This window comes from Ammospiza caudacuta, chromosome 16 (assembly GCF_027887145.1).
Source record: "Ammospiza caudacuta isolate bAmmCau1 chromosome 16, bAmmCau1.pri, whole genome shotgun sequence".
In the NCBI taxonomy this organism is placed as follows: Eukaryota; Metazoa; Chordata; class Aves; order Passeriformes; family Passerellidae; genus Ammospiza; species Ammospiza caudacuta.
In genome coordinates this window covers 11,819,849-11,841,562 of record NC_080608.1, presented here as the reverse complement: position 1 = coordinate 11,841,562, position 21,714 = coordinate 11,819,849, and the positions used below count along the sequence as shown (strand labels likewise).

The 21,714-nt window shown below is 42.9% G+C and overlaps 1 protein-coding gene across 2 annotated transcripts; it reads left to right on the top strand.

Annotated features, from left to right (window-relative positions):
• The first annotated feature begins 358 nt into the window (after positions 1-358).
• TBC1D9B (TBC1 domain family member 9B) lies at positions 359-21,350 on the top strand. Of its 2 annotated transcripts, XM_058815077.1 has the most exons (22): positions 359-529; positions 2,789-2,899; positions 4,697-4,815; positions 5,795-6,023; positions 6,680-6,938; positions 7,581-7,788; positions 7,921-8,133; positions 8,290-8,451; positions 9,021-9,171; positions 9,519-9,733; positions 10,480-10,597; positions 11,303-11,588; positions 12,238-12,367; positions 13,552-13,650; positions 14,354-14,422; positions 15,197-15,437; positions 15,717-15,782; positions 15,931-16,002; positions 16,418-16,468; positions 17,536-17,583; positions 18,034-18,140; positions 18,920-21,350. In XM_058815077.1, exons 1-22 carry the CDS (start codon positions 412-414, stop codon positions 19,610-19,612), a joined length of 3,765 nt encoding a protein of 1,254 aa, XP_058671060.1. In that variant the 5' UTR covers positions 359-411; the 3' UTR covers positions 19,613-21,350. The 2 variants fall into 2 exon arrangements, with proteins under 2 accessions (XP_058671060.1, XP_058671061.1); XM_058815078.1 differs by lacking the exon at positions 16,418-16,468.
• The last annotated feature ends 364 nt before the right edge of the window (positions 21,351-21,714 follow it).

Sequence of the window (21,714 nt, the reverse complement as noted above, 5' to 3'; positions counted from 1 at the left end):
CGGTCTCTACTGTTCCAGTGCAGCACCACTGGGGTGGATATTTTTCCAATATCTAACCTAAACACCTCCCTCCCCGTTTGCGACACAACTTCAGGCCGTTCAGTTCAGGTCTCTTCAATGCCACAATGTGCCACCGGAGGCAGAGGAGCTATGCAGAGTGCGGCGGCGACCCTCGGCTGCCCACCACGGACCGTCCCGGGAGGCGGCTCCGGGCGCCGTCCCGGACTCGGGGCTCGAACCCGCGGCCTTGGCGCTGCGGAGGCAGTGAGGGGGCCGGGCCGCCAGAGGGCGCGGTGGCGGCAGGCGCGGCGTGGGCCCCGTGACCCGGCCCGGCCGCTCCCCCCGCGCCGCTCCCGCCCCGGCCGGGCCGGCCCAGCCCCGCGGGCCGCTCCGCTCCGCAGCCCCGCCGCGATGTGGCTGGGCCCCGAGGAGGTGCTGCTGGCCGGCGCGCTGTGGGTCACCGAGCGCGCCAACCCCTTCTTCCTGCTCCAGCGCCGGCGGGGACACGGCAAAGGGGGCGGCCTCACGGGTGAGGCGCGGCGGGGCCGCGGGGAGGCTCCGGCCCGGAGCGGGGTCCGTGAGCGCGGGGCGGGGGCTGGGAGGGCCCGGCGGGGGTGGAGAGGCGCGGTCCGGCCGTGTGCTCGCTGTGTGTGACCCCCGGAGCCCCTCGGCCTCGCGGTGTCCGCCCGGTGTCCCTGTCCGCCCCCGGCCGGGGCTGTCAGCGGTCAGGCCCGGGGAGCTGCTGCTGCTGGGGAGGACACACAGCTGATGGGATGCCTGGGACCGGCTTCTTCTCTTGTCAAAAATGGCTTCTCAGCCCTGCTCGCGTTGGTTTGAATTATTAAGGTGGTTTATTTGCATATTTTGTATGTCTGTGTGCCTTTTCAAGATGTAGGGGATGACAGTAAGACGTGGTTTATAATTAGTAGTAGTGTGGAAGTTGTGCTGTACATGGGCCGGGGGTGAAGCTGTGTGGGTGCAGCCCAGTGGAAAATACCGCTGTGTGTGGGGGCCAGCCTTGTTTGTGACATAAACTGCTAAAATAACACGACTGTCACCAAAGCACGATGTTAACAACAACAGCAAATGCCCTCACTTTTAAAAACCCCATTTATGTGCAGAATGCTTTCAACTATGTCCATTTCAAAGATGTCGATTTCACTTTTGTCAATTACACGTAGCAGCTGTCGTGTTGTGCCCTTTTAGACAAACTGGTGCAGCTGATAAACATCATTAGCATATTTCATCTTTTCATAGTGTTCAAAATTATTTTGAACTGTTCTGTTTGATGTCACCTAACTTGTGCAGTTTTGCGTATAGGCTTATACTTGTATTCTACAATTTTCTAGTTTTTCCCAAAAAGAAACCACGCCTGGTGCTATTTTGGTAACATTTAAACTGATGTGTTGCTGATGGGTTGAAGCTTTGAGCTATGTTTACTTTTTGAGCTAGTGTGGCTCAGTGAGAGTCTTCTTCAGAGCTCCTGCAGGTTAAAAACCACGTGTCCTTAAGGAGCTGCGCAGTGACATCCCAGAGCTAGAGTGGGATGTTCAGCTGAGCTGGAAAGATTTTTGAGTTGCTGTCAGGCTCAAGTTATTAAACATCTCATTATGGTCTGTGTGTCAATATTTGACACAATCAGTATTGTCACAGGATGGATTCCAAATTAATTTTTAATCCATATCCTGCCTAAAACTACACAAGAAACCCAGAGCCCAAACAGATCCTGCTGTGCTGGTTCCATACGTGCTTGGTTTTGTTTTGTCACATGGGCTTGCTGTGGGTGATGTTTCTCTGCAGGGACAATTGGTGGTATGATCTTAATTTGTTAATTGCTACATAGATAGCCAGGAGAGATAAGGGAGAGGAAGTGGCATGTTTCTTAATAAGGAATGAGGTATGGATGAGTACAGTTCAAACAGGCTTACCCAAACCATGAGAGCTGGGAATTGTAATGACCCCCCACAAAGTCAGAGCCCAAGGAACAACCATGCTCCCTCTCCACGGTCTAATAATAGAAAACTTTTAATCATGAGTGTGTTGCAAAGTTAATTTGCATTAAAGATGTTCATAATGCATTGTCTAGAACAACAAAGCAAATCATCACCTTAGATATCTGTTTTATCTAATTGAAATAAAGGCTTCATTGAAGTAAATTGATTTGCTTTACAAAGTCTGGTTCATCAACATTTACTCTGGAAGTGTCTCCTTTCTTATTTAACATCATATAAAAATATTTTGACTTCTGTATTACCAAATTTTGAGTTGCTGACATCTTTGTTTAATCAAAGTACTTCTGGGAACATCCTTGAAACATCCTGTGAGCACCAGTCTTTCTAGATCTACCTGATTCCATTTGGACAAGTTACCTACTTTTGGCATTGGTGATTCTGAAAAATACAGAGTTGAAGACTTGTCTTTTAGCTTGGTAGGCTTAAAAACCACCATTAGAAGAAAAAACCCCACAGAGAAAAACACATTTCACTTTCATTAGAAAACTCTTCTATGAAGGTGGGGGTCTGTAGTGAAGCTTAGTAGGCATTTTAATTGCCATCCAAACTTTGTCCATTACTAGCAGGACAGGCTGCAGTTAGTTTTTAGGGAATTTACCTCCAGTGACTGGAGGTAATTTCTGAATTTTCTGAACCAAGTGCCGCAGCTCTTCATCACAACTGTTCACAGGCTGTGAGCATCAGCATTTTCTGCAGTGATCATCCTGTGTTTTTGCTTAAGCCAGTTCTTTGTTTTGGTATGACACTGCTGTAATTTCTGTCTCTTTGTTCCCTAGGTCTCCTTGTGGGAACTCTAGACGTGGTTTTGGATTCCAGTGCCAGAGTTGCCCCATACCGGATTCTGCACCAGACTCAGGACTCCCAAGTGTACTGGGCAGTGGCCTGTGGTATGTGACTCTTGTTGGGGACTGGATTTGAGTTATTCTCTTGTCTTTTTGGTTCAGATGACAGGTTATCCGACATAGGAGTATCCTATGACTGTTCAGGACACTTCCCAAGAGCTTCCTATGGGGTAGTGGAAGATTCCAAAAATGACAAATCTCAGTGTTGTTTAAACTGTAATTAAGGAACTTGAAGTTCTGCAAAAGCTTCTGTTTCTGCAGATGTTAGAAATTTTTTTTCTTCCAAGATGTACCTTGTATTTGCAAGGTTGTAGTCAGATTGTGCAGAGAGTAACACATGCTGGTTTTGGTGGGATGATGGGTGTTGTTCTGCTGCTTACCAGGAGCATGGCACAAGATGGGAACATGTAACATTGTTCAAGGTACCAGAGGTACTTTGGGGAATTTCTTGGTCCAGTTTATGTTTTTTCTATTATTTCTGGCCTGGAATAGATGTGTATATAGATCTGTAAAAAGGACTAGAATAGTATTTTTTTAACATAAGGATCCTTGGCCTCTTTTACTTGAGAAATGTAACTACTGTTTTAGAATATCATAATGCAACCATCTGATGCCTGTTGGGGAACTTTGATTAAAGCTTTAGGTCCTAATGCTTGCTAAAGAGGGAGTATCTCCAGACATATTTGTTAGACCACCTTTGTTTACAATAAGAACATTCACTTCTCACTTTGTGGTAGAGGCATAAAATCTGATCATTAAGGAATCATTTGCTAGGCCCACAAAGGCTGATGTCTTGTTTTTCCTCTTCCCACCTTCTCCCCAGGCAACAAAACAATATTCTCCCTTGCAGAGCTACTTAAATTCTGCAGAGGAGAGGTTTAGATATTGCTATGTTTCACAGAAACTCAGGTTCCCCTTTGAGGAGGGTGGAGGCAGAGAATTAAGAAAAGCAGAAAACAAAATGGCAGGTCAGGAACTGCATAGAAAAAAGGAGAATATTTAGTGCAGATCTGTAATTTTATGGTATCTTGATACTCAGTAAGTTATTTTTGTTCAATTTCAGGAGTGTTTTAGTTGATACCCTCTGTATCTCAGTTACTTTTAAACAGTGAAGCATGTAGAAGTTGGATGGGCTGGGTAACACCCAAATGGAGTTTGATAAATTATTGTCCTGGAGTAAATATGTTGTCTTCATCCAAAGTATTTTTTTTAATCATACCTGGTTCTCCTTCTGCTGTCAGAGTACTGGCATTCCTTTAACATTATAAAATATATACTGCTCTGTAGTTGAAAAATGCAAATATTTTATTTACAGTTCACTGTGTATAAATACTAGTGGGCAGCAATTTGGTCACACATGCAGCTTCAGCTTTTCAGCACTTTGTTCTTATAACCCTCCTTCTAGGAATCACAAACTTTTATTCCTTCATGTATGTCACTCTAATATAGTTCTTACAAAGATGTCAGGTAGTGAGGCCAGGCTTATTTTAGCAGTTTGGCTGCTGTCACTTGGTAAGAGATGTAGCTCATGAAACGAAACAGGACACAGACTTTGTTCCACTGCTGTTGTTTCTGAACCTGTGGGGTTTTTTCACAGTCAAAGCATCCTATAATTGATAATTCTGTGCCTTGGAGTATCCTTGGTGACACTGGGCATAATTTATTAGAAACATAATGTTGGTGTACATAAAATACCCTTAACATGCACACAGTTGGTGTGTGTGATTTATCCTAGTCACTGGTTAGTAATTATTAGTTTCCTGCTGTGAACTTGGAGGAAAAAAGATCATGTTCTAATTTTTTTTCTTTGCTCTTGGCATCATCTTTCTCCCCTTCAATTAGGATCATCTCGTAAAGAGATCACAAAGCATTGGGAATGGCTGGAGAATAACTTACTGCAGACTCTGTCCATCTTTGACAATGAAGAAGATATCACCACCTTTGTCAAGGGCAAGATACATGTAAGTGACCTGTTTCCCTGAAGGACTTCCAGATTCTGAGAAAGGACAAGGGAGATGGTTGTAAGAATTTTTTATCCTTTTCAGTCATACATAGGTATGAAAGTGTCATGGAATGCATCCAGCACTGTCAACATCCAGTCAGAGCAAATTCTGAACAAATATATTGGAAGGGGAAGGGTTAAGAGCAGTAGATCTCAAGGAACAGCCAGCTTGGGATGTTCCTTCTAATCCAGATATAATACCTCTTAAAATCATTGCCAATTCTGCCTTTGATGGAGGGAGAATGGTTTAACAAGGGTTCATCTAGCAGCAAATGGAGGAGAGAGAATTGTAGTTCACGAGAAATATACTTGCACCTGGGTTGTAAAGGAACTGCACCCCAGCTTCCACTGACTTTGGAGTCAGGTGTCTGCTGGTTTTGCAGTTAACACACTTCAGATTCCCAGCCCACAAACCCTCCAGAGCAGAAACTTATAAATACAGTTCTTTATTGAACTGCAGGAAGTTGCATCTTTTTCAGCTGTCCTGTCAGATTCTTCATGTTTTCCATGTGTGTCTGTGCATGAGAGAGATTGTGGCCATTTGTTTTTCCTTCTGGCCAGTCAAGAGCTGACAGCCTGCAGAGTTCTGCCCTTCCTGGCAGATGATCTTCTTCCAGTTGGAGAAACAGGTGTGCAAGTGCAAAGGGACTTCAGTTCTCCTGCAGGGTGTTCCAAGTCTTCCCAGGCCAGCCATGAGGAACTCAGTCAAACATTAAACATGAATGCTTGTGGCACGTGTTCAGGAGTGGATCCCAGACTCCCACAGTACCTGACTGCCCTTTCTGCATGTCTTTGCTGTTTCTGATGTGGCAGGATAAATGCTCTGTCCTGTTCCTTTGTGCCTTCCGGATTGCTGCTGTGACCCTTTGCTTTGTACGTTATTTCTGTCAGCAGGCACCTTCACTTCTGTTTCTCCTCTCTCCTCCCACATCTTTCAGGGCATTATTGCTGAGGAGAACAAGAATGAGCAGCCCCAGAGCGAAGAGGATCCAGGTAAATTCAAAGAGGCTGAGCTGAAGATGCGGAAGCAGTTTGGGATGCCCGAGGTGGAGAAGTTGGTCAATTACTATTCCTGCAGCTATTGGAAGGGACGTGTCCCCAGGCAGGGCTGGCTGTACCTCACTGTCAACCACCTCTGTTTCTACTCCTTCCTGCTGGGCAAAGAGGGTGAGTTATGAGCCTACAAGTTGTGTTTCTATCATTTCCCATGATCTTTTCGATGCAGTTGATCTTTTGTGTGAACTCCTTTTTAAGATGACAGGTTTTTTTACCTTTTAGGAATCCTTGAGCTCTCTCTGGCTCAGCACATAAATCAGTTCTTGCTCTCATAGGCACTTCAGTGCTGTTTAGACTGAATGCCTGAGTCATTTTTTAAAACATTTCCCAAGTTGTACATCTGTTTTACTCAAACTGGGTTACATTTTACAAGTTACACTGGGTTAGAGAACCAAGCAGTATTTTTGCCTTGGTAAGTTTTATCTGGAGCACCTGCCAGGACCCAGTATTTGCAAAGCCCCAACTCCTGAGTCCAAAGCTAATTTGATGGAAAGAAAAATGAAAACTTGAGTAATTGTAGTTGAAAGCATTTATTGGATGGAAGATAGTCCTTTTGGAACTGCATTATTTCTAGTCTAGTTAATCCCAAAGGTTATTTCCAAGTATTTTTTGGAGAACTCAGTAAAAGTGTGAAGAAAAGAACTGTCCATGTGTAAGAGGGGAAAAATGCTGCTCCACTGAGAGCTTTCAGGCTGCTTGACCTTCATTTCTGTTTGGTTGTTGTTTTGCCTCAATTGTGCTAATAGTATTTTTAATTCTTTTTTCAGTTACACTGGTGATCCAGTGGGTGGATGTAACCCAGCTAGAAAAAAATGCTACACTGCTGTTCCCTGAGTGCATTAAAGTAAGCACAAGGGACAGTGAACTCTATTTTTCCATGTTTCTCAACATCAATGAGACGTTCAAGCTGATGGAGCAGTTGGCCAACATTGCGATGCGGCAGCTGCTGGATAATGAGAGCTTCCTACAGGACAAGTCTCTCCCAAAGCCCAGGAAGCCTCTTAAGAACATCTCTGCATTAAAAAGGTATCATTTTTCCAGCAGTGAGAAAAGAAGACAGATAGTGGGGGATTGTAAAAATAAATTTGCATTATTTTGTAGCTCCTAGGTGCTGCTGGGGTTTTCTTGCTCTAGGGCCTGCATCACTTACTTCAGTCATTAGCCTTCTGCTTGTTCTCTCTTTTTCCCCATCTCAAATTGGAGCTGAATTCATACACATCCTCATGTCTTTCTCATGCTTACCTGGGCACTGTCAGAAGGAATTTTCAACTAGAAACTGCTGAAATTCATATGTAAAAAAAAAAGTGAAGGAAGAAAATTACACCAGCCCCTTTGTCTGAAGTTAAAGATTTATAAAAAGAAACAGATTTATATTGTAATAAATCCTCCCACTGGGGACTGTTCTCTACAGTTTCAGAATCTCATGTAATATTTCAGTTTTGCAGATGCACTTGCATATTCTATTTTGTATTGCAGAACATACCTTGTCAGAGAGGCATGTCTGAAGGCTGAAAGAGGAGTCAGAGGAGGGGTGGCATCTCAGTTAGAGAAAGGAATACTAAGAATACACAGCACAGTCTGAAGGTTGTGATTGGAATGAACATTTAACATTAGTATTTGAGTGGGTTTTTCAAGTGAGTAAGAAAAGGATACTATCCTTTTCCCCAGAGACTTGGATGCTCGAGCCAAAAATGAGTGCTACCGTGCCACTTTCCGTTTGCCCAAGGATGAATGCCTGGATGGACACACAGATTGTACCTTGTGGACACCATTCAACAAGATGCATATTCCTGGCCAGATGTTTGTTTCCAACAATTACATCTGTTTTGCCAGCAGAGCAGAGGAGGCCTGTCATCTCATCATTCCTCTCAGGGAGGTGGGGATTTCTTAGCTGTATGTTAAGACTACAGGCCTCTCTTCTCTTTCGTGTCCTTCTGTCTGTTGTGCTGTGCTTTATGGGTAATGGAGAACATGGCAGATGCAAATGGCCCTTGTCTTTGTGTTCTAGGTGACAATAGTTGAGAAAGCTGATAGTTCCAGCGTGTTGCCCAGCCCTCTGTCCATCAGCACTAAAAGTAAAATGACTTTCTTCTTCGCCAATCTGAAAGACCGGGATTTCTTGGTTCAGAGGATCTCTGACTTCCTGCAGAGAACGCCGTCCAAGAAATCCTGCAGCATTGACAGGGAATGGAAGTGGAATGTGGCTGATGCCAGCAGTGAGGTACTAAGGAAATAGCTGGGAGGAACTTTATCAACTTTTCAGAGCAATGCTCCTTCCACTGTGTTTGGAGTGCTTGTCACCAGCCAGTGCTGTCTCTGTCAGGCCATGAGCAGAGGAGGGAGCATGAGCTCAGACATTTTCTGTTCTCTTGTCCAGGAAGTTCCAGAGCTGCCTTCCAGCAGCCCCCTGGCTGTCAGCCCCACGTCTGCTCTCAGCCATCGACCCGTCAGCTTCTGTGCTGGGCAAGTGCCAACAGCCTCACAGGGACTGCTGAAACTCTTCAGGAGGAATTCTGAGGAGCTCTCTGGACCCAAAGGGGTAAGTGATATTTTTATGTAAAGCAATAAAGTATAAATAGTTTGCAGTAGGCTGCTGATTTCCTCACCTGCTCTAGAATGGAAATGCATTTTATCCCAGCTCAATATCATTGCTGTATATGTGTCACAGTGGTAGTGCTGCATGGAAGTAACTTGACTGGCAGCTTACGGTGTTTGTACTGACATACCTGAGATACTTGACCAGAGGCTGAGAGATGAGTGTTACCAGTGTTCTGGGATGTGGATTCATGGCTGTTAAGAACAACTTTTCTTCAGAGCAAGAAATCAGGGAACTTGTATCTCTGCTTGCTGGTTAATCATTGTGATGCATGGTTCTGCTTGCATTTATGTGGAGATTTGCATAGTTGTAAAGACTCGACTTTAAGCAAGGTCATAACAGGGTAGATTAGTATATATACACTCTTTTCTTCAGCAGAAAGAAGAGAGGTTTTAAATGTCACAATGTATTTTTCCTGTTAAGTGCAGGCCTAAGTATACCCAGAAATCATGTGTCCTACAAACATAAAAATGCAATAATCTCCTAAAATAGCCATATTTGTTTCTGTGAAGGCAAAGGAGAAGATGAAGGAAGAGTCTTGGAATATTCATTTCTTTGAATATGGGCGAGGGATGTGTATGTACCGCACTGCCAAGACGAGGGAGCTGGTACAGAAAGGAATCCCAGAAAATCTCCGTGGAGAGCTGTGGCTCCTTTTCTCAGGTAGGATGTTGTGCTGACAGCAGGAATAAACTTCCTGCACATCTCAAAGGAAAGGGTATGAATCTTAGCCCATTTCAGAAAAAAATTAATGACAGGTTAATTTCATCTGAATGATACTTGGTGGTGGCTTGCTTTATTATCCTAGTATCTGTTTGGCCTCTTTTGATTGTGTTTCAGTGTTGGGACCTAAACTCTAACATGATTTAACAATGAGTTTGTTGCTATATTTTCACATCTGTTTATAGTTCATGAGTTCATGCAGTGCTTCTTGGCTCCCTTGTCTCTGAAACTGGGAATAAAATCTGTGTTTCAAAGCACCAGAGGTAAAGCACTGTTTGTCATTTCAGGGGCTTGGAATGAGATGGTGACTCACCCTGGTTACTACGCAGATCTTGTGGAAAAGTCAATGGGAAGGTACAATCTTGCTACAGAGGAAATTGAGAGAGATCTGCACCGCTCTATGCCAGAACATCCTGCCTTCCAAAACGAACTGGGAATTGCTGCCCTCCGGAGAGTCTTAACAGCTTATGCATTCAGAAATCCAACAATTGGGTACTGCCAGGTAGGAAAGAAGTCTTAGACTTGTTAGTCCTACACAGTGACCATGATTGACTTGGACTTTTTCTGCAGTTTTTTTGTTCAGTTTCAAGCTTTTCCTTTATGCTGTCTGTGTAGTGGTGAGAAAATAGGAAAGAAGTTATGGTGCATCATCTCTTAAATATCCTTTGAACATTGTATTTAAATAAACTTTTCACGGTGCTGTTAGGTGTAATGTTAGTCTTTAATAGTTTCCTGCCAGAGCTTTCCATAGTTCAGCAAAAACATCTTCTGGTTTCATTAAAACGAGCAGTTAAATCAAATAAGTGATGTTGCACATGGACAGTCTATTGAAAATGTAGCCATTTGCTGGTTTGTGAAACAACTTAGTGGAAATTCAGGTTAATTTTGTGTATTGCTGTGGTGTTACAGGTTCTCGTTATGGTATTCTGTTAATGGCCAAGTTCTTACAAAGATTTTTATGAAGACTTTGACAATTATTCTTGTTCATGTTGTTTACTGAAAGTGCATGACAAAAGGTCATCAAATTATTTGCTGCCTCATGAACAGAGGAACTGAAAACAGGAAGAAAAATTGGCTTAAGGTCATCTATTGACTCAGATGCCAGTAGAAGCTGGAAATAGATGTGACTCTTAGTGACAGTTTGCTATATTCATGCTTTTAAGTTTAGCTAATCTGTAATAGCAGAGCTTTCCTGAAGACCTCCATGTTTTTCTCCTGTACCTGTGTGTTTGCTGTGCTGGCTCCTAGGCCATGAACATTGTCACCTCAGTGCTGTTGCTGTACTGCAATGAGGAAGAGGCTTTCTGGCTCCTGGTGGCTTTGTGTGAGCGAATGTTGCCAGATTACTACAACACAAGAGTAGTGGGTGAGTCCTTAGCAGATTCCTGCTGCATTGTGGATTTTCAGCTGCACCAGCATCTCCCAGAAACATTTTGTTTTTCAGAATTAATTAAATGTGATGCGTTTTAAAGATAATGAAGTACAACTCTGTTCCTTTTAAAGTGGCAGGGCTGTGATGGAGGCATAGGAAGAGACACTACAGGCCTCCAAGGTAATAGTTCTACCTTATAGTAACAAGGAAGATGAAGTCACCAAAAATTGGTATTAGGAGGGTCATTAGCAGTAAGGAGGAGTAGCTAGAAGAACATTACTGGGTTTTAGTTTTCCCCATCTGAATGACATGTTAAATCTGTGGAACAGGCTCTCAGGGAAGGTTAGTCAAAGCACCACTTAATGGGTTTTTAAAGTTCATTTGTATAAAATGCTATAATCTGGTGTAAATACCATAATATCAGTAATCCTCCATTCAGGGCAAATGCACAAATGGATGAAAGGTTCTGTGTCAAGAGGTTGTGTCTGCACGCTCTGCAATGTACAAATAGTCTCATTGGTTTTATTGAGAACAGGGTAAAAAATTAATGTCTTCATTTTAGTTATGATGTTCAGAGGAAATTTATATGAAATTTGTATGAAATTTAGTGAACTCATACTGTTTTGTTTAATAATTGCTTAGCTTGGTACATGACACCACCATTTGGAGTTCTACCATTGTTTTGTTTGTCTGTTTCAGGTGCGTTGGTGGACCAAGGCATCTTTGAAGAACTTACACGAGAGTATCTTCCACAGCTGTCAGAAAAGATGCAGGACCTGGGAGTGATCTCCACCATCTCCCTTTCCTGGTTTCTCACTCTCTTCCTGAGTGTGATGCCCTTTGAGAGTGCCGTGGTCATTGTCGACTGTTTTTTCTATGAGGGAATCAAGTTTATCCTGCAGGTGTCATTGGCCATACTTGATGCCAACATGGAGAAGTTACTACAGTGCTGTGATGAAGGTGAAGCCATGACTATTTTGGGCAGGTACCATTCATTGTTCTTATTTAAAACAAAATAGTGACAGTGGCCTTTTAGTCATCATCTCTTTCTACCTAATAGCAGGTCACAGATAACACTCTAGGATGAAACTTCTGCTCCAGAGAAGTTTGCTATTGCTTTCTGCAAGAGCTGAAATTAATTGTTGGCTCAGTTATGGAGGAATCCATACTTCTGGAGCTGATTTGCATCATATTGAATTCCTGCATCTCAGTTTGAATTTGAATTCTTAAAGGTTATTTATTTGAAGTTTGCATATGAATTCTGCTTTACTATTTAGAACAGATTCTGGCAGGAATCACCTTCTAGAAACTTAAAACATTATCAAGCAGACATCTCCCAAGTCTAGTAAATGTAAGATTTTCTTGTTTGAAATGAGAATTTCTTCTATGTGCAGCAAGATTTTCAGCATGTGACTAGAAGCCTACTTTTAAAAGAGCCAACACCCCCAAAATAGGGTGAAAATCAACTTAACTCCAAGTACATTGAGGGTAGCATTGCAGATTAGATGGAAAAAAATAAATTCTCCTTCATGTTTAGAGACAGAAAGAAGTTGGGAGTAATGCATATAGGATATTATTTCTTTTTCTGGACACTAATCCTGGAATCTTGTGTCTGTTCTCATTTTTGTCCACAGATATTTGGACAATGTAGTTAACAGACAGAGTGTCTCTCCTCCTATTCCCCACTTGCATGCACTGTTGACCAGTGGAGATGACCCCCCACTTGAAATTGACATCTTTGAACTCATCAAAACTTCATATGAGGTAAAGTTCTGGCTTGGTATTTTGCCCAGGAGATTTGTTCTCTACTAACATCCCATTTTATGCATTGTGCAGCCAAAATCTGAGCTATGTTCATAGATTGAGATGCTTAAGGAGTGCAGGCTGAAGCCATTGTTCCACCTGCTAGGTATGAGTGGAACCTGACAGTGTTGGCTGTTGCAGATTACAAAGAGTCTGCCCAACACCAGTGGGACTAAAATGAAGAGTGCAGATAAGGAAGAAGTTATGGACTAGGGATTTCTTCCTGCTTTGTCAAAAATGTCTCCATTATTAATTCCATTTGAGGATTTTCAGTGCTAAGGAGTTAAGGAGGGAAATTCAGGGTAAGAATTGTGAAGTACTCTGTAGAAACATGGAAGAATCTCAGTTCATGTGCATAGGAATCCTGTTCTGTGAACCACATTATAGTACTAGGAAGGTGACCCCAGAATGGTACCAATGCTGTTAAAATATCTCTGCACTGATAGAGGTGTTCCTCACAATTCATACTGAGAACCAACTCATAAGAAAATTAATTCTGAATGATGGAAAGAACACAGGCGAAAGAATGGATGTTTGGCACTTCTCTGCTATTCTCTGCTAAGTGGAGAATCATTTCCCTCTTTATCTCATTTTTCATCCCATCCCCTTCTTGCTATTTACAGTCAGGCAGCTGTCATTTCCTGGGTGTTTTGTGTACTTCTTCAAATCTGCCATCGCTTTTGTTCTTGGTTTCTTTTCATAAAAGAGTGTCACTGAATTCATATTACTTGTCTGACCTAGTCCATAGAAAAGCTTCTTGACTGTGGTGTTTCTGGCTGAATCTCATGGGGGTCCTAGAGGAAAAAAATGACAGGACTGGAAGGAATGACTGTCTTTCTGTTGTCTTATCTCTGCCACAATACAGGGCCTGCCTTTCTGTCAGTCCTGACAGATCCTTCTTCAGCTTTTCTGTAGAGACCTCTGATGTTGGATTTCTCATGAACTCTGAATTACTCCTCTTGCAGGACAGGAGTGAAGAGGGAATAGAGCTCAAGTTTTTTCTCATCTTGCTGCTTGTAAAAGGCTTCTAGTGGGTGTAGGTCATCTCTGAGGGGATAGTACACTTGTTAAAGAGCGTGTAATTGAAGATGGGTTCTTCTCTCTTCAGGAGATGATGTTGACCTGATCTGCTTCCTTTCTTGTAGAAATTTGGCAATCTGAAGGCAGATGACATTGAACAAATGCGCTTCAAGCAAAGGCTGAAAGTGATCCAGTCTCTGGAGGATACAGCCAAGAAGAGTGTGGTATGTGACTCCCAGACTGAATGAGCTACCAAATGGCACCTTCTTGGAAAGTGTCTTGCTGTGAGCACTGAGAAACTTTGTGCTGTAGCAGACCAAGTTTTAAGTGACTGAAAGAATGATTGAATGAGATGTTGTGCATGGAGGGAGGTAAAAAACACCTGTAGGTTATGACATAACCTTCCATGCCTAGTTCTGTCTGTTTTACTGCTTGCCTGGAATCTTTAAGAAAATCTGGCTAGCAGATAATTATTTTACTGCCATTTAGAGAGTCCATTAGGGAATTTTGCTGAAGGGTTCATGGCCAAAGGGGAGTGTCCATATTTACTGCCATTATCTCCCATGTCTAGGTGGAGAATCTCATCAGGGTGTTTATTTCACTGTTGCTCTTTAATGCATCCAAGTCAAACATCTGAAGAAAAAAAAAAGAGGGAGGGGTGACACAATCTGCTCAGCCAGGTCTGCAGAAACAGGAAATAAGCACAGTAAACTACTGAAAATGTCAGCAGTTTCTGCTTGACTGCAAAATACCTTTCTGATTGGTTTCCAGGGGTATTAGAATGGTGATGTTTTTCTTCCCATTCTGTGTGATATCTCCTTGCACTAGTTTTCTTCTCTTCTGTATTGCACATATTTTTCAGTGAGTTGTATTAGATTTTTCTACTTTTGAAATAAATTGTTCACTCTGTTTTATCTGTAACTACAGGTCCGAGCTGTGTCTGGTGACATTGGTTTCACTATGGAAGAGCTAGAAGAGCTGTATGTAGTGTTCAAGGTAAGAAGCCTTCCTTGAGGGTGAGGAAGAAATGTTGTCACACACAGTACAAATAGCAAAGTAAGTTGAAAGGCAAGCAATGACTTTGCTTTAATTCTTAATGTGACATACCAGAAACTGATGTGGCATTCTGTTACACATGGTGCCAGTAGGACTGGCCCTGTTACTATCTGATTAATTATTTTTTTTTTTTTTTCTCCCAAAGGTGGCCAAACCACATTCACAGTATTTGAATGATACTCAGAAAGAAACTGTAGAGTCAATGGAAGAGAATGTAACAAAGCCCTGAGAATGGGGAGCTAGGGTTGACTGTACCACAGTTTTTAATCTCAGGTTTCCCATTGACCTCATCTGTAATTGTGACAAGATTACTTAAGGGCTTTGCCTCTATTTGTCAGCATGCATATTTTTAAAAGAATGTTATTACCCAACTGCATTTGCCAAAGTTGGTTGTGCACTGTTGTAGCCTCAGAAGGAGAGGCTTAGTTCTAAAACCTGCATGTTCCCTTTGCAATAAAGCCTGAGTTACATTTTGTTAAAACCTGAAATCATGTTTTACACTTTTCACTTTAAATAATTCCTTGTTTTTCCTGAAATCTGTGTCTCTTCCTTCATTTCATATTATTTTGTAGTGAAGTAACACTAGGAATCACAAGGCAGATAATGTTTCCTGAAATGTCTCTTGTTTGCTTCCTCAATGCTATTGTTGAGCTGTGACAGCCTCCCCTCCTGTGGAGCAGCATCATCTGCCCTGTTAATCCTTTCCCTGCACAGGCCAAGTACCTGATGAGCTGTTACTGGGGGAACAACCGTGCGGCCGCTGCGCGCCGGGACCAGAGCCTGCCCTACCTGGAGCAGTATCGCATAGACATGGAGCAGTTCAAGGAGCTCTTCAGCAGCCTCACCCCCTGGGCCTGTGGGGCACACACCCCTGTGCTGGCAGGGCGCCTCTTCCGCCTCCTGGATGAGAACAGGGATTCTCTCATCAACTTCAAGGAGTTCGTCACAGGAATGAGTAAGTGGTGTTTTTGGAGAAAATGGAATGCTGCAAAAAATGTGTCTGTCCTTTTCCAAGAAGAGAACTGAAAGGAGATAGTGGTGTGCTCACTGCCGTGAGGAGGGAGGGAAGCCTCAAGCTGGACAAAATACATCTTTTGGTATGGATTTCACTATTGATTCTGCACAGGACTTTGAGCAGTCATTGTATGGGAATTCATTCTGGTTTGAACCTGTAAGCAGAGGGTGATTCTTTATCATTAAAGTGCTATTTTTCTTAACCTTTTTTTCTTTCCAGGTGGGATGTACCATGGTGACCTCACTGAAAAACTCAAAGTACTCTACAAACTGCACCTGCCTCCTGGTGAGTGACTGCTTCTGTGTACTGCTGCTATTGAACACAAGCTGCTCTGACATCAATTGACATGGGGTGCCTCAGGAGTTTTGCTAATGAAGTGGGTCATACTGCTGTTCAATTAGAGATTTTAACATTTGTTTCTCTGTGAATACAGCTCTGAATCCAGAGGAGACAGAGTCTGCTTTGGAGGCCACAAGTTATTTCACAGAAGATGTGACAACAGAAGGTAATGCAACACTGCTACCCTTACCTCTCAGTTAGGCAGAAGTTGCAGCATAGATCCAGGTGCTCTGAGCAGTGATGTTGTGCAAGGCATGATCTCATGCTGGCATGTGTTAGGATTGCCAGTGTGTTTGAGTTCACTGTCTTTGTTGCATGATGGGGAAGAAGTTTGGAGCTAAAACTCCTCGGTGTCCATTCCATGCAGGATACAGCATGCTCTGAAGGATGGGCACAGACTGCTGAGGAGGAGCAGTGTGCTTTTACCAGCCCCTGTCTCCCACCATGATTTAGGTTTTTCATACAGGTCTCATTGTCTCTCTTCTTGTTTTTGTTTCCTTCTCTGTGTCTGTCTATGTCTGACCTTTTCTTCTGTTTTATCTGGAATATTGTCCCCTCAACCCTTTTTTCTGCTGCTCAAGTATCTCCTTTTGTCTCAGAGCTGGATATCTGCCTGCACTGTGAGTCTCAAGGTCAGTCCATGGGTTATGTGCATGCATTGAGCATGGCTGTGGTGCTGATACCACCTGCCAGCCCAGTGTGCTGATGTAAATACTCTGAAATTATTGCTGCTCCTTGGTCATGACACTCTCACTATTAATAAAGTGCTATAAGTAATTAAATATCTTTCAGTATAATCTGCCTATTGAGTTTCAGCCTTGGTCAAGATAGGTTTTGTCTGGCTTCTTTCAGTGGAACTCATCTCATCCTAGAAAGTGGTGGTCAAAAAGATGCTCAGAACAGAGTGGGGGGTGCTAGGCCTGCTGGCCTGGGGAGGTGAATCCTGTGCCTACTCCACAGTCCTCCAGTTTAAAGGAATAAGGATGCATGCCACTGAATTGCTGAACTGTTGGTAGACTAGTTGACTGCATTTCTTAAAATACAACATTAGGAATTGTCTGATAGGAGATCAAAGTATGTCAATCATGCTAAACATTTACCAAAATACAACGATGCCCAAAACAATCTGAGTAAGTACAAGAGGTAATTGTGCAGTTTGGTGCTAGGTGGCTGATTTAACAATCTGAGTTGAACCAAGACTTCCTGTTTTCTCTAGTGACAATATAGGGAATCAGAAGTGCAGTTCATGAAGTTAGACTGCAAATTGCTCCCAAAATGTCAGTCCAGGCAGTGAATAATGAGGAGTGTAGGCATTAGTCACATATGTGCTCTGTAGTGGTTTGGGTTTTTTCCATTCATTATCTTGCTTTGGATGACATCCTTGTCTTTAAGCCATCACACTGCTTTTCTATCTTCCTTATCTGTGTTTCCACATTTTCTTTTAAGACCTCTGCCCTCTATCTCAGCTCTTCAACCCACTTTTTGAGTGTGGCTCTTTATTCAGCTCATCCCATCAGCCTCGTGCTTCCATTCTGTTCTGTTCAATCCTCTAACCATGATCATGGGAATGTGAGATCTAACTTCTATTAAATGTACTCTTGTATAATTTGAATTTGTGTATTGGGTTGTCTTAAGTTCTTTGTGTGTTGTATTACTGAAAATCAGCTAATAATTATTTTATAATTCCATAATTCTTTAGAAACCCAAGAAGATAAAGGAAGAAGAAATGAGAATGGCCCAGAAAAAGGTAATTTCATCATCAATAGACCACATTCTAATCTCATCTCTCTCATATTATGACCTGTTTATTGTCTCATGCTGATCAAGGAGACCTTGCAAAGTGTCCCTTGTGGACAGAGGTAAAGCAGAAGGTGAGCTGGGAAATCAGCATCCCTTTATGCTTTAATGCTCCAACTCTTTTACATACCAAGATCACAGCATTTGTAAATCATGTTGGGTAAATTGTCACCTCACAGAGTTTGTCTGTGAGAAATCAAGCTGATGCAGCTCTGTTAAATTATTTGCTCTGCTGAGCTGCATCAGATAAACCAGCAGAAAACAATGCAGCCTTCCTGGCAGATGCTTTCCTGGGCTGTCAATAACACCTTCTTCAAGCCTGATTTTTGTTGTCTCAGCATTCACTTTTTAAGTCTGAAACCATAAACCACCTGACTAGTGGCTTGTTCTTGCCTTGCAGAGGAGAAAGGTACCAGTCCACAAGACTACAGATACTATCTAAGAATGTGGGCCAAGGAAAAAGAGAACAAGAAAGAAACCATTAAAGATCTCCCCAAAATGAGCCAGGTAAGAAAGGAGTAGGAAGGTTTCCAGTTGGATCATTGGCAGCTTAATAGAATAATGCAGTATGTGCAGCCACTGTGCCAGTATGTTCAGTCCTTGCCCACAGCATTCCCTGCTGTTCTGGTCTGGTGAACTTTAGGACCTCTGATTCCACAGATTTCTGTTGAATACTGCAGTGGATATGGACAAACTGCTTTGTATCAACCAATCAAATGTAACAGATTCACTCAGCCTCACAGACCAGTTTTTCCATAAGAACTGCACTCAGTTTTCCCCCCAGAGCAGGATGGTTCAAATATGCCATCAGTCACAGAAACTTGTTCAGCTTTTTTAGTTTTGCATTGCTTCAAGTTACATCTGCTTGGTGGGGAGTGAAGAATGTGGTTACAGAAGAGAGAGTCAGATGACTGGTGTGATCTTTTCTGTCTGTAATTTCCTTGATGGGTGCTACTTAAGCCAGTTCAGAAATGCTTAGAAGCTGACCACAGAAGGATAGAAGTAACAATTCGGGTTTTCTTAGCATTAGTGAATATGTGACTATTCTGTTCATCTGTCTGCAGAAAAGCCACCACTATTAAATTGCTAGCTGTGTCTCAATTTAGCCACAACAGAGAGGGGGGAGTTTGTCTGTGTCAGACTGTTCTGAATCAGTGCACTAAGTTGCCACTTGGTGGGGAGGCAAATAAGCAATGAGTCATTTGAGATGGTGCCCGTTGCTTCATCCACCACTGACAACTTTTTTCAGCCTGATAACATGATTATTTGGTCTTTGTCTTTTAAAGGAACAGTTCATAGAGTTATGCAAGACCCTTTACAACATGTTCAGTGAGGACCCTGTGGAACAGGAGCTGTACCATGCCATCGCCACTGTGGCCAGTCTGCTGCTGAGGATTGGGGAAGTTGGAAAAAAATTTTCCAACAGGCCCATGAGGAAGTCTGAGGACTGCAAAGCAAACAGTGGCCAAGATCCTGTGAGTGAAGAGGAGTCACCAACATCTGAACAGAGTCAGAATTCAGCAGTGGAGCAGCAACCCCAAGCTGACCATGAGGACAAAGCCAGCGCTGATGCTCAGCCTGAAAAAACCCAGCAGGAAAACCAAACTCTAGGAGATGGGTCAGGGGAAGGACAAGGCTCTCCTTTACAGCTGCTATCAGATGATGAAACCAAAGATGATATGTCCATGTCTTCCTACTCCATGGTCAGCACGGGCTCCCTGCAGTGCGAAGACATCGCGGACGACACGGTACTGGTGGGCTGTGAGGGCAGCAGTGCAGCTGCCAGGTATGGCAGCACCATTGACACTGACTGGTCCATCTCCTTCGAGCAGATCTTGGCCTCCATGCTGACAGAAACAGCCCTTGTTAACTACTTTGAGAAGAAAGTCAACATTCTTCAAAAGATCAAGGATCAGAAGAAGGTAGAGAGGCAGTTCAGTTCATCCAGTGACTATGAACTTTCTTCTGTGTCAGGGTGAACTCAAGAAATCAGGAGTTGTCTTTGGGAGATAAAACAGAAAGATAGTGTGGCAGATGGCAGGATGGTTTGGTATTTTCTGTTGGGTTTTTTTTTTTTGTTTATTCAGAGACCAGTAACTACACAATTACAATAGAATCCAGTTGAAAAGGGGCTCAAGTGACTGTGTAGGTGTTTCTTTGACTACTCTGGCTGAGAGAATTAGATTTACATTTTTGAGAGCCATTAGAACCTAATAGCCCCTGACATATAGAATTACCACCATAAATTATGCATGTCTGCCTTTTGCTATCTTTTATTTCAATGAAGTTTTATTTCAGACAGTAACTGCTCCTTGCCTGCCCTTGTTTGCTGTAGGTTCCTGGGTAACTTGCACAGCAGATGCAGCCTGGCTTGAAACCATGCTCACCTCTGGCTGCCAGTCCGAGAGCTAATGCAGTGTAGTCAAGTGCTGTAGGACTCTGACCTATAAATAATCCTGTACGTTCTTGTAAGCTGTTCTGTGACTCAGCAGCTGTAAAGCAAATGTGACCCAGTGCTCCTAGCACCCTGAGATCTAAACACAGACATTGCTCAGACCTGCAGGTTTCTTTCACATGTGATTTGGCATTTTCATAGTGTACAATCACTTACTTTCTCCTTCAGAATTCAGGAATTTTCAGGCAAACCTGGTTTTCTAGCATTTGCTTTTCTGTTTCTTTGAAAGCTATTGTTTTTAGTTTGTCTGGGAAGCCACAAGCTCCTTGACTTCAGTGCAGAAGTGATACTGAGTCAATCAATGGGCCCATGATGGTTATAATGAGGGAATAAGTTCCTAAAATAGAAGTCAGTGAATCAGCCTCAGCTTTCCAGGGGAGTGGCACACTGGTCTGCTGGACTTTCCTTGATGATACATTGGCTATTTAGTGCTGATTCCCTGTTTTTCCTAGCTAGAGATGGGTCCCCTAAGGAGGACCTCCTAGGAGGAGGACCTTAGGGGCCCTTTAGGAGGACCCCTAAGAATTATCTGGTCAGTCAGCCCTCACAAATGCTTGGGGCAGAAGTTGTGCAGGAGCACTGTGCCACCCACTGCTGCTCAGTGTCCTTTCTTGAGAGTTTAACAATGACTCTTAGAAACTACTGCACATCCAAGGGCATTTGACCTAAAGGGGAAGAATTCAGAGCAGCGTGGTTCTGCCAGCAGCCCCTTGTGGGAATACCAGAGCTCATTCCAGTAAGAGACACAGTAACTGGGAGACTTAGTGAGTGATCTTTGAAATTAAACCCAGAGGAAACTATGAGTAGCCCTTCTGGTAACAGGGTGTGTTCTCCACAGGAGGAGAAGTAATGCTGTTACTGCAGATAAACTCATCTCAGCAGGGAGGCAGTGGCCTTGCCAGGGGCAGGACCAGAGACTTGCTGCTCAGCCAGAGCAGACCTTGCACTGAAGGCAAGGTGTGATCCAGCTTTTGGCTGGCACTTGGGATCTAAAGGTAGGAAGGACACATGTGGATGTTCCCATTTGACACTGCTTGGTGTGCTACTCAGTGTTAATTCATCCTCATGACATTTTTGGTCTGTATTCACAGCTGGTACATACTTCTTATTTCTCTGCCTCCTCTGTCCTGTACCACTGGAGAGCAGCCATTAGTAAAACTGCTTTTACTAATTATTCAGTAATTTATTGTAATTTTTTTAAGTACAAATAATACATGTGATTTTACACTGTCTGTCTTACCTGTCATGTATTCAATAAATGAATCAGAATCCTATAGACTATTTGGCTATCTTTTATTTCTCTCTGAGCTTGTGGAATATTGCTGGTTCTGTACCCAGTTATCAGAAAGAATGTGTCACCAAAACTGTGTCACCGAAACCTCCAACAACATTTTTAGTGTCAGAGAATCAAGGCACTACATTATTCTGTCCAAGGTGTACAACAGAAATCATTTCAGCCACGCATAGCCTGGCTGTGCAGAGGAAATTGTTCCATGACACATGGCTCTTATACTTACAGAATTAAAACCCATAGAAATTCATTTGTTCAATGTTCATTGATCCCAACTTACACAGTTCTTAGTATTTGGTTTCTCTTGGTTGTGTATTTCTTCACCTCTGATGCTA

What these genes read in the sequence shown, in the direction of transcription:
- TBC1D9B (XM_058815077.1), top strand. Translation starts at nt 412, where the DNA reads ATGTGGCTGGGCCCCGAGGAGGTGCTGCTGGCCGGCGCGCTGTGGGTC. An exon ending in CTTCCTGCTGGGCAAAGAGG is followed by an intron (nt 6,024 to 6,679) that starts GTGAGTTATGAG and finishes TTCTTTTTTCAG; the next exon opens with TTACACTGGTGATCCAGTGG. An exon ending in ATACAGCCAAGAAGAGTGTG is followed by an intron (nt 13,651 to 14,353) that starts GTATGTGACTCC and finishes CTGTAACTACAG; the next exon opens with GTCCGAGCTGTGTCTGGTGA.